This window comes from Pleurodeles waltl, chromosome 2_2 (assembly GCF_031143425.1).
Source record: "Pleurodeles waltl isolate 20211129_DDA chromosome 2_2, aPleWal1.hap1.20221129, whole genome shotgun sequence".
Taxonomy (NCBI): Eukaryota; Metazoa; Chordata; class Amphibia; order Caudata; family Salamandridae; genus Pleurodeles; species Pleurodeles waltl.
The window spans coordinates 348769837-348785491 of record NC_090439.1 but is presented as its reverse complement, the minus strand read 5'-3'; the positions used below and the strand labels follow the sequence as shown (position 1 = coordinate 348785491).

The 15655-nt window shown below is 45.1% G+C and overlaps 1 protein-coding gene across 1 annotated transcript in view; it reads left to right on the top strand.

Moving 5' to 3' along the window:
• The window catches only part of LAMA1 (laminin subunit alpha 1), a 979910-nt gene that overhangs the window by 762098 nt on the left and 202157 nt on the right, over nucleotides 1-15655 (top strand). The window contains exons 43-45 of the mRNA XM_069219856.1: nucleotides 343-525; nucleotides 805-959; nucleotides 1336-1479. Coding sequence (XP_069075957.1) covers nucleotides 343-525; nucleotides 805-959; nucleotides 1336-1479 — 482 coding nt within the window. The remainder of the gene's footprint in view (nucleotides 1-342; nucleotides 526-804; nucleotides 960-1335; nucleotides 1480-15655) is intronic.

The following is a 15655-nucleotide window of genomic DNA, read 5'->3' as shown; positions in this document are numbered from 1 at the left end:
CCCAGAACAATTAAATGCAACAAGGTAATTTTTAGTCTTGATGCTTGTTACATCCAGTGTAGATTGTAGGCTAGTCAGTGAAGGGCCTCCACACTGAAGACTATCCACTCAGAAGGGTGGTTTGCTATATGGCTCACCATGTCTTGTTATAGTCTTTCCCAATTCACCTATAGGTCACTGGTTATTGAAATAGTTTCAATATTTTTTTTTTTTGCCATTCCAAAAACCTTTCTGGTAAATTGTATTTGTTTTTTTTGTTTTCAAAGAAAGAAATGGCACTGATCACAAATTAGAAAAATTGAGATATCTGATTAATGCTTCCATTTTAAAAATATTTTTCAGATACAAATAAAAGACTTCCTGAAGCCAAGGGGCTTGCCATATCAGCAAATGTGACTGTGGGTGAAGCTCTAAGCCGCATATTGAATTTTAGTGAAAAATTGCAGAACACATCTTCTTCTTTACCCATAGTTATTGATGCATTACAGAAAACCAAGGAACTCATCAAGGACTCCTCAATGACTGGTATGCTTGCTTATTCATTAGTCTATAAAATGCCTCTGTGATAATTAGCAATACTCTGTTTTAGGAGCTAGAGCTGTAACTTGAAAATTTGTAATAGGGAGCTTTTTACATTTATTACATTCAAGTTTTTTGAATTTGCTAGTCATATTTGCTAAATGTACAAAAACTGGCAAAGCGGGTCTATGACATGTAAACAAATTGGCTGATGTATACGCTGAATTGCATATCTAGGCATAACTTAAGTTTTCTCAGTCTTTATTCAAACATTTATTTTTATAGTGGATTCAGCTGAAAAGAAAGTCAAAGAAGCAGAGGCACAAGCCAATCTATTATTTGATCGACTGAAACCCTTAAAAATTATCCAGGAGAACCTAAGCAGAAACCTTTCAGAAATTAAAGAGCTGATCAGTCAGGCACGAAAAGAGGCAGCCTCTGTAAGTACAGTCTTAAAAGTTGAGTTTCTTAATGTAGATGCGTCAATGCCAAAGAGTAGGATTTACATGGATCAAAGCATAAGTAGCTGTTTGCTGAAGGCTGCGATGTAAAGGTGTACCATACAAACAAGCAAAGAACTGTCACCTGTGGGAAGGAAGTAATTTACAAGCGGATACTGTATTGTAAAAATGTCACAAGCAAACCCACATTATATTCAGACATTTAGAATTGTATGCATTTGAGCAAATAATAACTGTGATAGTATACAACTATGGTGGGATGACATGAAGTTAATCTATTTATGGGCATGTTTTATCTCACCTTCTTATGTTGTGACAAGTTATGATTTATTAAGGACTTTTGTTTTATTTCCAGATTAAAGTTGCAGTATTAGCAGACAGAGACTGTGTCCGGGCCTATCAGCCACACATTTCTTCCACCAATTTCAACACTTTATCGCTGAACATGAAAACCCATGAATCAGATAACCTTCTCTTCTACCTGGGTAGTAGCACTAATGTGAGTTGATAATGGTATTTTACAACATCCAATAAAGTTAATTATTATTACTTATATTCTATTTGCTTTCCACTCATTCACTTGAAAAATTAAATAAATATGAGTTAAGAAAACAAAGGAAAAGTTCATGACATTGTAAGTATTATGCTTTGTGCATGTCAGATCCTGTGCTTAGCCATAAAGTTCCATCCGTTCAACTACCAAGCCGTAATAAACTTTTGAAGTATCTGAATCCTACTGATAATGACTCTGCTTATACATCACCTCAGCTCCATTCAATTTGTTTGGTTGCTGGCAAACAAGTAAACATCCACAGTGTCAATTGCCAATACATTAACATTATTGTTAGAGTAGTCCTAGGTCACCCAGGTGGTTTCCGAACAGTTTAAATATTTTTTGCACTATTTTAATGTATGCGGTAAATAGTGACATCTATCCCCTAGGGGTCAAGAAATCTATAAAACCCTTGGCTTATCTGTTTCATTGTAGTTTCCTTCTTCATGTATCATCTGATCTCTATACTGTGGGCCCAATGTCAAGTCATCTCCATTATAACGTGTTATTAACACTAAGAGCATGGTGAGCATTCTTCAAATTTGGTGCTCGTAGAAACCACTCTGTCTGTTTTGAAACAAAGTAGCATCCCCCTCTTACCCTAATCAGATACAATTATAGAACAGGTTCCTGATAAACTGCTGTAAAACAACACATTTTCAGAGCCTAAGAGCTTTGTATCTCCTGCTCAATATGCATCAACAAGTTAGGAACAAATCAAAAATGCGACTAAAAGCAACAACCTGAAAGTAAATGGGCCCTCCTCCTTCTCAGGAGACCTTATTAGATATATCATATATCCTCAAATTCTATATGTTAGATGTAAAGACTTCGATGCCGCACTGTTAAACAGTTGCAAATCCAAAGTCTTTGAAACCTAAGCATTGCACTCTGTTTTTACCCTATGGGTAATCATTAGCACACACAAATATTGTGAAAATGTGTATTGGCTTTCGAAATACATAGCACCACATTCCCACTGCATAATCTCAATTTTACTTAATCCTGCTGTTAACAATTTAGACTATGTGATATAGTAATAACATTTTCTTTTAAAAAAAAGGTACCTCCTGTGTGAGAATATCCTTTCCTCATGGTATTGTAGTCTTTCAGTTTTTTATTTATTGGTCAACTAATGACTTGATTCCACATATCACCTTGAGAAGACAGATCAGTTTAACAGCTTAATCTTCATTATTTAGGAGTCTTTTACATTGAAAAGCTGTAAGCAAATGCCTCTTTTTGTATGGTCAAGTTTTTGGACTGATGCTGCTGAGTTTTCGACTAAATGTGTCGAACCCTTTGACTATCAAGTATTTTCCTTTATGAGCTTGGCGCTCGGGTCAGTAAATGACAGCTGCCTGCTGGAATGCTATTCCCACACCCTGGGACTCAGTGGTCAAGTCCTCCCAGGTGTTCCCGAAGATCTCTGACCTTTCCTTGCCCAAGCAAGTGGAGACAGATGAGTTGCTGTCAAGTTCATTATTTGTTGTGACTTCGTCGCCACCGATTCCATCGAGCAGGCCATCTGCACCAGAGTTGCCATTTGCCTTCACACCTGGCTGTGGGCAACCCATTTGTCAGACAATGTCCAGTTGTTCCTCATCGACATGCGGTTTGATGGAACAAGCATTTTTGGGGACAAAGCAGACTCCGCTCTTGAGTGGTTGAAGGAGAGCAGGGCCACAACATGCTTTTTGGGCTTATCTGTCCCACCTCACTAGCCACATCAGCCCTATTGCTCCTTTTGCAGTTTCAGTTGAAGTCCCGCTTTGCCGTTGCATTGTGGTGCTTACCACTGTTGTGGTCAAGGTCAAAGGGTCACCGAGTCCGCCACAACATCAGACAGTTGGGTCCATCATATTGTTTGGGAGGACTATGCCCTTCCCTTCTTTTCTGCACTGGTGCACCTTTCACCGGCTCCCCAATGACCAGTAGAGGACTGTTTTGCAAAAAGAAGGTCCAGCCCTTTTTTATCAAAGGGGCTATCAGGAGGATGTCTGAGCCAAAAGTAGAATGTGTTTTTTATCAGTCTCGCTACTTCCTGGTGCCCAAAAAGAATGGAGGCCTCTGGATTCTTTTAGTCCTGATCCCTCTAAATGGAAAAATTCAAAATGCTCAACTGACTGAGGTCTAAGCCAACCTAGACCCTGGTGATTGGATAGTAACATTGGACCTGCTGGATGCCTATTTCCATATACCCATCCTGCCAGGCCACCAGCATTGTCTGCAGTTCATGATGGGGCAAGAGCATTTTCAGTTACCTGTGCTCCCTTTTGGTCTGAGCAGTTCCCCTCAGGTGTTCATGAAAGTGATGGCAGTGGTGGCAGCATATCTTTGGCCAGGAATGCCAGTCTTCCCTTACATTGACGTTTGGCTGTTGAAGGCAGGCCCTCCCCTGGCAGTCGTCAGCAACCTCCAGACTACGGCGACCCACTTGTCATCTTTGGGGTTCACGATCAATGTGCTGAAGTTGCACCTGACTCTTTCTCTGATGCTTCACTTGATCTGGACATGGTTTGCTTTCATTCTTTTCCCCTGGGAAAGAATCCAGGGGATTAAGACTATGATCCTGATCTTTCAGCTTCAGTCTTGGATTTTGGTGAAGTCAACTCTGAGGCTGATGGGACTGATAGCATCCTGCTGGTTGAGCATACCTAGTGGCATACGAGGGCTCTGCAGGAGGATCTGATATCTCAGTTGGCCCAACATCAAGGGGCCCTCTGTAACCATGTTCAGATTTTGGAGGAGACTACAAAAGATCTGAAGTGGTGGTTACTGGACCTTGGCTGCATCAGTGAAAGAAACCCTTCATTTAATCCATCAGGGGTGGGCTGGACAGGTGCTCATAGACAACACCACCCTTCTGTGACACTACAACAAACATGGCAGGGAGGGGTCATGGATTCGCTGATTTTCCTGGTGGTAAATCCATCTGGCAGGATGACTGAAATCCAGGGTGGAGAAGCTCAGCTGTTGGTGCCAAGTGGATCGCAAATGGCAGTTAAACTCTAGGTGGCGCAAGATCTCCTTCATGAATGAGGAGAACCTTGGTTCGATCTTTCGCCATCGCTAAGAATGCGCCATGTCAGCACTTCTTGCATATTGGAGTTTTCAAGATGTCTCTTGCTTGGAGACTCTAGACTCCTGTACGCCTTCCCACCTATACCACTCCTGCCCCAGGTACTGAAGAATATGAATACTGACCAGGCCCAAGTGATCCTAGTGGCCCCGGATTGGGCATGGAGAGTATGGTATCCAGTACTGCTGGGCTTGAGCATCTGTCCTGCGATCAAGCTGCCCCTTTGGGAGGATTGACTGTCACAGAAGCAGGGCAAAGTTCTGCACCTGGGTCCTCGCAATCTCCACATTCATGTCAGGAGATCGAGCAGTGCCAACTGAACACCTTTGACCTTTGTCTGGAGGTGGTCATCTTTGCAGTCAGGTGTCTCTTGACAAAAACTATATATGCCTATTGTTGAGACAAATTTGTGGCTTCATGCAGATAGGCCCCTTTCAAGCCAAGTTATCAAATGTTTCATTGTTTGTCTTGTTCCGAGCTCAGCAAGGACTTGCCCTGGGCATAGTTAAAGGGTACCTTTCGGCTCTTCAGCCTTTTTGCTTTTATCAGATCAGACCACTTTGTTTAAGCCTCCTGTTGTTACGAGATTTCTGAAATGGTTGCAACATTTGTTTACTCCCTCTCCTTCATCTTGCCACAGTGGTATCTTAATTTGGCCCTTACCTTTCTAATGTGCAATCCATTGGAGCCGCTTCAAAACTGTGCCTTATGGCTTCTCACGTATAAGACTAAGGGCCAGATGTAGCAAGTCGGCAATTTGCGACTTGCAAATTGCGAGTCCCTGCGACTCGCAATTTGCAAGTCGCAAATTGCTATGCAGTACGGTGTCTCAGACACCGACTGCGACTCGCAATGGGGTCGCAATGACCCACCTCATGAATATTCATGAGGTGGGTCGCAAATTGCGGCCTGTAGGAAGTTGGCTCTGTATGTGCTATTTCAAAGTAAGGAATAGCATGCACAGAATCCAAGGGTTCCCCTTAGAGGTAAAATAGTGGTAAAAATAGATAATACTAATGCTCTATTTTGTGGTAGTGTGGTCGAGCAGTAGGCTTATCCAAGGAGTAATGTTAAGCATTTGTTGTACATACACATAGACAATAAATGAGGTACACACACTCAGAGACAAATCCAGCCAATAGGTTTTTGTATAGAAAAATATCTTTTCTTAGTTTATTTTAAGAACCACAGGTTCAAATTCTACATGTAATATCTCATTCGAAAGGTATTGCAGGTAAGTACTTTAGGAACTTCAAATCATCAAAATTGCATGTATACTTTTCAAGTTATTCACAAATAGCTGTTTTAAAAGTGGACACAGTGCAATTTTCACAGTTCCTAGGGGAGGTAAGTATTTGTTAGGTTAACCAGGTAAGTAAGACACTTACAGGGCTTAGTTCTTGGTCCAAGGTAGCCCACTGTTGGGGGTTCAGAGCAACCCCAAAGTCACCACACCAGCAGCTCAGGGCCGGTCAGGTGCAGAGTTCAAAGTGGTGCCCAAAACGCATAGGCTAGAATGGAGAGAAGGGGGTGCCCCGGTTCCGGTCTGCTTGCAGGTAAGTACCCGCGTCTTCGGACGGCAGACCAGGGGGGTTTTTTAGGGCACCGGGGGGGACACAAGCCCACACAGAAATTTCACCCTCAGCGGCGCGGGGGCGGCTGGGTGCAGTGTAGAACCAAGCGTCGGGTTCGCAATGTTAGTCTATGAGAGATCTCGGGATCTCTTCAGCGCTGCAGGCAGGCAAGGGGGGGGTTCCTCGGGGAAACCTCCACTTGGGCAAGGGAGAGGGACTCCTGGGGGTCACTTCTCCAGTGAAAGTCCGGTCCTTCAGGTCCTGGGGGCTGCGGGTGCAGGGTCTCTCCCAGGCGTCGGGACTTAGGATTCAAAGAGTCGCGGTCAGGGGAAGCCTCGGGATTCCCTCTGCAGGCGGCGCTGTGGGGGCTCAGGGGGGACAGGTTTTTGTACTCACAGTCTTAGAGTAGTCCTGGGGTCCCTCCTGAGGTGTTGGATCGCCACCAGCCGAGACGGGGTCGCCGGGTGCAGTGTTGCAAGTCTCACGCTTCTTGCGGGGAGCTTGCAGGGTTCTTTAAAGCTGCTGGAAACAAAGTTGCAGCTTTTCTTGGAGCAGGTCCGCTGTCCTCGGGAGTTTCTTGTCTTTTCGAAGCAGGGGCAGTCCTCAGAGGATGTCGAGGTCGCTGGTCCCTTTGGAAGGCGTCGCTGGAGCAGGATCTTTGGAAGGCAGGAGACAGGCCGGTGAGTTTCTGGAGCCAAGGCAGTTGTCGTCTTCTGGTCTTCCGCTGCAGGGGTTTTCAGCTGGGCAGTCCTTCTTCTTGTAGTTACAGGAATCTAATTTTTCTAGGGTTCAGGGTAGCCCTTAAATACTAAATTTAAGGGCGTGTTTAGGTCTGGGGGGTTAGTAGCCAATGGCTACTAGCCCTGAGGGTGGGTACACCCTCTTTGTGCCTCCTCCCAAGGGGAGGGGGTCACAATCCTAACCCTATTGGGGGAATCCTCCATCTGCAAGATGGAGGATTTCTAAAAGTTAGAGTCACTTCAGCTCAGGACACCTTAGGGGCTGTCCTGACTGGCCAGTGACTCCTCCTTGTTTTTCTCATTATTTTCTCCGGCCTTGCCGCCAAAAGTGGGGCCTGGCCGGAGGGGGCGGGCAACTCCACTAGCTGGAGTGTCCTGCTGGGTTGGCACAAAGGAGGTGAGCCTTTGAGGCTCACCGCCAGGTGTGACAATTCCTGCCTGGGGGAGGTGTTAGCATCTCCACCCAGTGCAGGCTTTGTTACTGGCCTCAGAGTGACAAAGGCACTCTCCCCATGGGGCCAGCAACATGTCTCGGTTTGTGGCAGGCTGCTAAAACTAGTCAGCCTACACAGATAGTCGGTTAAGTTTCAGGGGGCGCCTCTAAGGTGCCCTCTGGGGTGTATTTTACAATAAAATGTACACTGGCATCAGTGTGCATTTATTGTGCTGAGAAGTTTGATACCAAACTTCCCAGTTTTCAGTGTAGCCATTATGGTGCTGTGGAGTTCATGTTTGACAGACTCCCAGACCATATACTCTTATGGCTACCCTGCACTTACAATGTCTAAGGTTTTGTTTAGACACTGTAGGGGTACCAGGCTCATGCACTGGTACCCTCACCTATGGTATAGTGCACCCTGCCTTAGGGCTGTAAGGCCTGCTAGAGGGGTGTCTTACCTATACTGCATAGGCAGTGAGAGGCTGGCATGGCACCCTGAGGGGAGTGCCATGTCGACTTACTCGTCTTGTCCTCACTAGCACACACAAGCTGGCAAGCAGTGTGTCTGTGCTGAGTGAGAGGTCTCCAGGGTGGCATAAGACATGCTGCAGCCCTTAGAGACCTTCCTTGGCATCAGGGCCCTTGGTACTAGAGGTACCAGTTACAAGGGACTTATCTGGATGCCAGGGTCTGCCAATTGTGGATACAAAAGTACAGGTTAGGGAAAGAACACTGGTGCTGGGGCCTGGTTAGCAGGCCTCAGCACACTTTCAATTGTAAACATAGCATCAGCAAAGGCAAAAAGTCAGGGGGCAACCATGCCAAGGAGGCATTTCCTTACACGGCCCCATTGCGAGTATAGGCACTCGCTAACATGGAGGCCTGCTGTCGTCAGCAGACCTCCATGTTCGCGACCTGCTTTTCAATAAAGCAGTTTTTTTTTTTGTTGAAGTGTAGCCCGTTTTCCTAACAGGAAAACGAGCTGCACTTCAAAAAAAACGAAACCTTTAGTTTCGGGTTTTTTTCAGGGCAGGGAGTGGTCCCTTGGACCACTCCCTGCCCTGAAAAAATAATTTGGGGTCCAGTCACAAACTGGAAGGGGTCCCATGGGGACCCCTTCCAATTTGCGAGTGGGTTACCATCCACTTGAAGTGGATGGTAACTGCGACTCCAAATGGAATTGCATCCCACTGTGAGTCGCAAATAGGAAGGGAACACCCCTCGCAAAATGCATTTCTGAATGGCAAAGTGGCTTTTGCGCCTCGCAAACGGCGATTTTCGCCGTTTGCGAGGCGCAAACACTTTGCTACATCTGGCCCAAGGTTCCTTGTCATCATAACATTGGTGCATCATATGAGTGAGATTCGAGATCTCTGTTTCACCCCGCTGTAAACCACCTTCTTCCTTGACAAACTGGTTCTGCAGACTCTGTCATCCCTTCTGCCTAAATTTGTGACGCCGTTCCACGTCAGTCAGTCTATCATCATGCAAGTACTCTATGCTCAGCCTCTCCCCTCCAAGAATGAGGAGAGTTTCTATTGCTGGGACCCCAACAGAACTCTGAGCTTCTACATAGATCACACCGAAGACCACTGGTGGAAGATCATGTCTTTGTGGGGTTCACTGGGGATAAAATAGCCAAGAACTTGCAGAAGACAAACATCTCCCGCTGAATTGTGCTCCGCATTAAGATCAGCCAAGCAGCCTTTGGAAGGTCATTGTGCTCCTTCTACTAAGGCCAAAGCTGCCACCACTGCATTAGCACTTGGAGCTCCTTTCCTAGAAATTTGGCAGATAGCTACGTGGCCGGCCCGCCATACGTTTATGAAACACTATTGTCTGGCCAGTCAGGTGCGCAGTAAAGGGTATTTTTCCCACTCGGTTCTACAGGACTTTCTGGTTTGAGCCCTTTAACAGCCCTCCGTCAATCTAGTACTGCTTCGATATTTATTCAGCAGGTGAGGTTAGAAGTCTTTATCAGAGGAACAAGTTATTTACTTTCTGTAATCCTCTTTCTCATATAGACTCTTTATCTAGTTGCAGATTCCTCTCCCATCCTCCCATCCATCCCATTCTGTGAACTGTACTCTGCCCATCAGTAAGATCCCAAGTCTAAGAATCTGCATCACTGGTCTCACCAGTTTGCTTTCGGGGCTTTGTGTCTGGGGACATGGACAGTCTTGAAAGGAACTGAAGTCACCATGTGGGAGTTGTGCTTATGTAGGCGCCACACATCATTTCCGGAGCAGAACTGTGTTGGTGTGGAGCCACATGCTGCTCAAACATACTGCTAAAAAGTTGCTGGATCCAGTCCGATGCCTGGAGAATATTTAAAAGATGAGGAATCTGCCGCTGGCTAGAGTCTCTACAAGAAAGAGCGTTACAGAAGGTAAGTTGGTTGCATAACTATGGGCATTTTAGACATGGATCGCTGGACCTCCCAGATGCCAACCTGGCCGAGAAAATACTTCTACCACACCAGTGAAGAATGGGCCACCGCAACTAAAGTTGGTGGGATTCATTCCTCTGATACATCGTCTGACAGTCTTGCCAGAACCACCTTGAGGAAAAAATGTCCATAATGGAAATTCCATCATTTTCCCGTCATTGTGAATACTGGAATTATACTTTCAAAAAGGCAATGTGTCCCTAGTATATTTTTTTCCTTGAATATCAAGGACACTTCTCTGCTATTTTGGATGACAGGCTGCCATAGGCTCCATGTTAGTCTGTCACTGAGGAGGCACCATTGGTTGAAAGTAGAGGGGGACCATCAAGTCAAAATGGGAAGCTTGTCTGCCAAAATGCTTGGGAGTCCCTCCACTCCATTGTATTTCTGATGGTGGAGCCGTTTTCTGTGCTCTCTAACTGGGATGTGGAACTGCATAGGTGAGCAGATGTGACAACAGCTGCATTTTGGTGGATTTCCCATTACCTACCCAACTCTAAATCAAGCCTGAGTACCTTTGCTGTGAATACAATTTTTGATTTCTTTTAACTAGGACAAAAATGTAATCACCCTTGAAAGCCACCAGTTAATATATTTTATCTTTTCACTTGAACATACTTTTTATTTCTGTTTAGTACCCTGAAGAAGGACACTGTTGCAGCTAAAACACAGCATCAACAAAAAATAAACGAAAACAATTTTGTCTGAGATGAAGAGAATGATGATAGAAGTTTGTGTTTTTCACTGGCTAAGCATTTTATGCAATAGAGAAGAGGTAGAAACATGGTGTTCGATGGCATATGTTGCTGCAGATACACATGTTTAGCACAGTCCGCTGCCTGGTGTTGGGCTTGGAGTATTACAAGTTGTTTTTCTTCGAAGAAGTCTTTTTTGGTCACGGGACCGAAGGACTCCTCCCTCTTCGGCTCCATTGCGCTTGGGCGTCGACTCCATCTTAGATTGTTTTTTTCCGCTGTCAGGTTCGGACGTATTCCTTTTCGCTCCGTGTTTCGGTTCGGAAAGTTAGTCAGAATCTCGGAAGAAAGCGTCGGTATTGTTCCGTTCGGTATCGGGATAGTTAGGTACATCGACACCGATCATCGGAAGACTTTGGGGTAGCTTCGATTCCCCCATCGGGGCCTGGTCGGCCCGACCGCGTGCGATCGAAGCCGATGGAACGGACCCCGTTTCGTTTCTGCCCAAAATGTCACAGTAAGTATCCTTATACAGATCAGCACTTGGTCTGTAACTTGTGCTTGTCCCCCGAGCACAAGGAGGATACCTGTGAGGCCTGTCGAGCCTTCCGGTCCAGAAAAACACTCCGGGACCGAAGAGCCAGGCGTCTACAAATGGCGTCCACGCCAACAAAACAACGTTTCGACGACGAAGAGGAAACATTCTCGGTTCCGGAATCAGAATCCGGAGACTCCGACGTCGAACAACAGCAACAAACAGTGAGTAAGACGTCGAAAATTAAAACCATCGAGAAGACAAAAGCCCAGGGGACGCCACTGCCAACAGGCCATGGCTCGACCCATAAAACCGGCAACCCGTCGAAGGCGCCGAAAAAGGGCACGCCCATAGCGAAGACACCCGACTCCGGTCGAGGGACCGCCATGGAGCAACCTCGGAGCCGAGATAGCGGCTCCGAGAGGCAAAAACAAGATGCCGGCACCGAAAAACATCGGCACCGAGACACACTGCCGAAAGCCACAAAAATTCTGTCGGTGCCGAAGCCGAAAAAAGATTCTCTCTCGGCGCCGAAAAGTTCCACACCTTCATCCTACACAGAGGAACAAGGAATAAGTGGCCAGATGCACAGATTTGGACAAGAGCTCCAAAGTGTAGAATCAGACTACACACAAAAGAGACTGTACATCCAGCAAGACACAGGGAAGATATCAACCCTTCCCCCAATAATGAGGAAAAGAAGGATCGGACTTCTCAAGGATGACGCACAACCACAAGCCAAAGTGGTTAAAAAAGTCACGCCTCCGCCCTCTCCACCACAACAGGCATCGCCGGCACAAACACCGCCACAAATGCACTCACCAGCGCAAACTACCATAAGTCAAGATAATGAGGATCAAGACGCTTGGGACCTATATGACACCCCAGTGCCGGACAATGATCCCGATTCATACCCCACAAAGCCGTCACCGCCAGAGGACAGTACCTCATACTCGCAACTGGTGGCTAGGGCTGCAGAATTCCACAATGTCCAACTGCATTCCGATCCTATAGAGGATGATTTTTTATTTAACACCCTCTCGGCTACACATAGCCAATATCAATGTCTCCCAATGCTACCAGGGATGTTACGGCACGCAAAACACATTTTAGAAGAGCCCGTAAAATCAAGAGCCATCACCCCAAGGGTGGATAAGAAATACAAACCACCACCCACAGACCCAGTGTTTATTACTTCGCAATTACCACCTGACTCCGTAGTAGTAGGGGCAGCTCGCAAGAGAGCAAATTCCCATACATCTGGCGACGCCCCACCTCCGGACAAAGAAAGCAGAAAATTTGATGCGGCAGGAAAAAGAGTAGCATCACAGGCAGCCAACCAGTGGCGCATCGCAAATTCTCAAGCGCTGCTGGCCAGATATGACCGCGCACACTGGGATGAGATGCAACTTCTCGTAGACCATCTTCCCCAGGAATACCAAAAAAGGGCGCAGCAAATAGTTGAAGAGGGACAAACGATCTCAAACAATCAAATCCGCTCTTCACTGGACGCAGACGATACTGCAGCGAGAACAGTCAACACTGCTGTCACCATAAGGAGACATGCTTGGCTCCGCACTTCAGGCTTCAAACCTGAAATCCAGCAGGCTGTCCTTAATATGCCCTTCAACGAGAAATAACTTTTTGGCCCTGAAGTGGACAAAGCCATTGAAAAACTTAAAAAGGACACAGACACGGCCAAAGCCATGGGCGCACTCTACTCCCCGCAGAGCAGAGACTCTTTTAGAAAAACTCCATTTAGAGGGGGGTTTTGTGGCCAACCCACAGACACCACCAGCCAACAAACAAGAACCGCACCATATCAGGGTTCATTCCAAAGGGGAGGTTTCAGGGGATATAGAGGGGGTCAATTCCGAAGGAGTAGGGGAAGATTCCAGACTCCAAAAACACCTCCACCTAAACAGTGACTTTCAAGTCACACAACCCCTTCACTCAACACCAGTGGGGGGAAGACTAAGCCAATTCTACCAATCTTGGCAGCAGATTACAACAGACAATTGGGTATTAGCAATAATCCAACATGGCTATTGCATAGAATTCCACAAATTCCCACCAAACATCCCTCCAAAAACACGCAAAATGTCACCACAACATGTAGAACTTTTAGGACTAGAAGTTCAAGCACTACTGCAAAAGGATGCAATAGAGTTAGTACCAGTACAACAAAAAAACACAGGAGTTTACTCCCTGTACTTTCTAATTCCAAAAAAAGACAAAACATTAAGACCGATATTAGATCTCAGGACACTAAATACCTACATCATATCGGACCACTTTCACATGGTCACACTACAAGACATCATTCCACTGCTCAAACAGCAAGATTACATGACCACATTAGACCTAAAAGATGCGTACTTTCATATACCGATACACCCTTCTCACAGAAAGTACCTAAGGTTCGTATTCAAAGGAATACATTACCAATTCAAAGTGTTGCCATTCGGAATAACAACTGCACCAAGAGTGTTCACAAAATGTCTAGCAGTAGTAGCAGCACATATCAGAAGACAACAGATATATGTGTTTCCTTACCTGGACGATTGGCTAATCAAGACCAACACAGTAAAAAAGTGCACAAACGACACCACATATGTCATACAAACCCTTCACAAACTGGGTTTCTCCATCAACTATACAAAATCACACCTCGAACCGTGTCAGACACAACAATATCTAGGGGCAACCATCAACACATCAAAAGGAATTGCCACTCCAAGTCCACAAAGAGTTCAAGCATTCCACAAGGTAATAAATGCTATGTTTCCAAACCAAAAGATACAAGCAAAATTTGTGCTAAAACTTCTAGGCATGATGTCATCATGCATAGCCATTGTCCCAAACGCAAGACTACACATGCGACCCTTACAACAGTGCCTAGCATCACAATGGTCACAGGCACAGGGTCAACTTCAAGATCTGGTGTTGGTAGACCGCAAAACATACCTCTCGCTTCTATGGTGGAACAGCAACAATTTAAACAAAGGGCGGACATTTCAGGACCCAGTGCCTCAATACGTTATAACAACAGATGCTTCCATGACAGGGTGGGGAGCACACCTCAATCACCACAGCATTCAAGGACAATGGGATGTACACCAAACAAAATTTCATATCAATTACCTAGAACTGTTAGCAGTATTTCTAGCGTTAAAAGCCTTTCAACCCATAATAACACACAAATACATTCTTGTCAAAACAGACAACATGATAACAATGTATTACTTAAACAAACAAGGAGGAACACACTCAACACAATTGTGCCTCCTAACACAAAAAATATGGCAGTGGGCGATTCACAACAACATTCGCCTAATAGCACAATTTATTCCAGGGATCCAAAACCAACTAGCAGACAACCTTTCGCGAGACCACCAACAAGTCCACGAATGGGAAATTCACCCCCAAGTTCTGAACAAGTACTTTCAAATTTGGGGAACACCCCAGATAGATTTGTTCGCAACAAAAGAAAACGCAAAATGCCAAAACTTCGCATCCAGGTACCCACACCGCGAATCACAAGTCAATGCTCTATGGATGAGTTGGTAAGGGATATTTGCATACGCTTTTCCCCCTCTCCCTCTCCTTCCATATCTAGTAAACAAGTTGAGTCAAAACCAACTCAAACTCATACTGATAGCACCCACATGGGCAAGACAACCTTGGTATACAACTCTACTAGACCTTTCACTAGTACCGCATGTCAAACTACCCAACAGACCAGATCTGTTAACACAACACAAACAACAGATCAGGCATCCAAACCCAGCATCATTGAATCTGGCAATTTGGCTCCTGAAATCCTAGAATTCGGACACTTAGACCTCACACAAGAATGCATGGAGGTCATAAAACAAGCTAGAAAAGCTTCCACTAGACACTGCTATGCATCTAAGTGGAAAAGATTTGTTTGCTACTGCCATACCAATCAAATCCAACCATTGCATGCCTCTACAAAGGACATAGTGGGATACTTACTACAGTTGCAAAAAGCGAATCTCGCTTTTTCATCTATAAAAATACACCTCGCAGCAATATCTGCTTACCTACAAACTACTCATTCATCGTCTCTATTTAGAATACCAGTTATTAAAGCATTCATGGAAGGGCTAAAAAGAATTATACCACCAAGAACACCACCAGTTCCTTCATGGAACCTTAACATCGTCTTAACAAGACTCATGGGTCCACCTTTCGAACCCATGCATTCCTGTGAAATGCAATATCTAACCTGGAAAGTCGCATTTCTCATTGCAATCACATCCCTCAGAAGAGTAAGTGAAATACAGGCATTTACCATACAAGAACCATTTATTCAAATACACAAAAATAAAATAGTTCTAAGAACAAATCCAAAATTTCTACCAAAAGTAATCTCACCATTCCATTTAAATCAAACAGTAGAATTGCCAGTGTTCTTCCCACAACCAGATTCCGTGGCTGAAAGGGCACTACATACATTAGACATCAAAAGAGCACTAATGTACTACATTGACAGAACAAAGCTAATCAGGAAAACAAAACAACTGTTCATAGCTTTTCAAAAACCACACATAGGAAATCCAATCTCTAAACAAGGCATTGCTA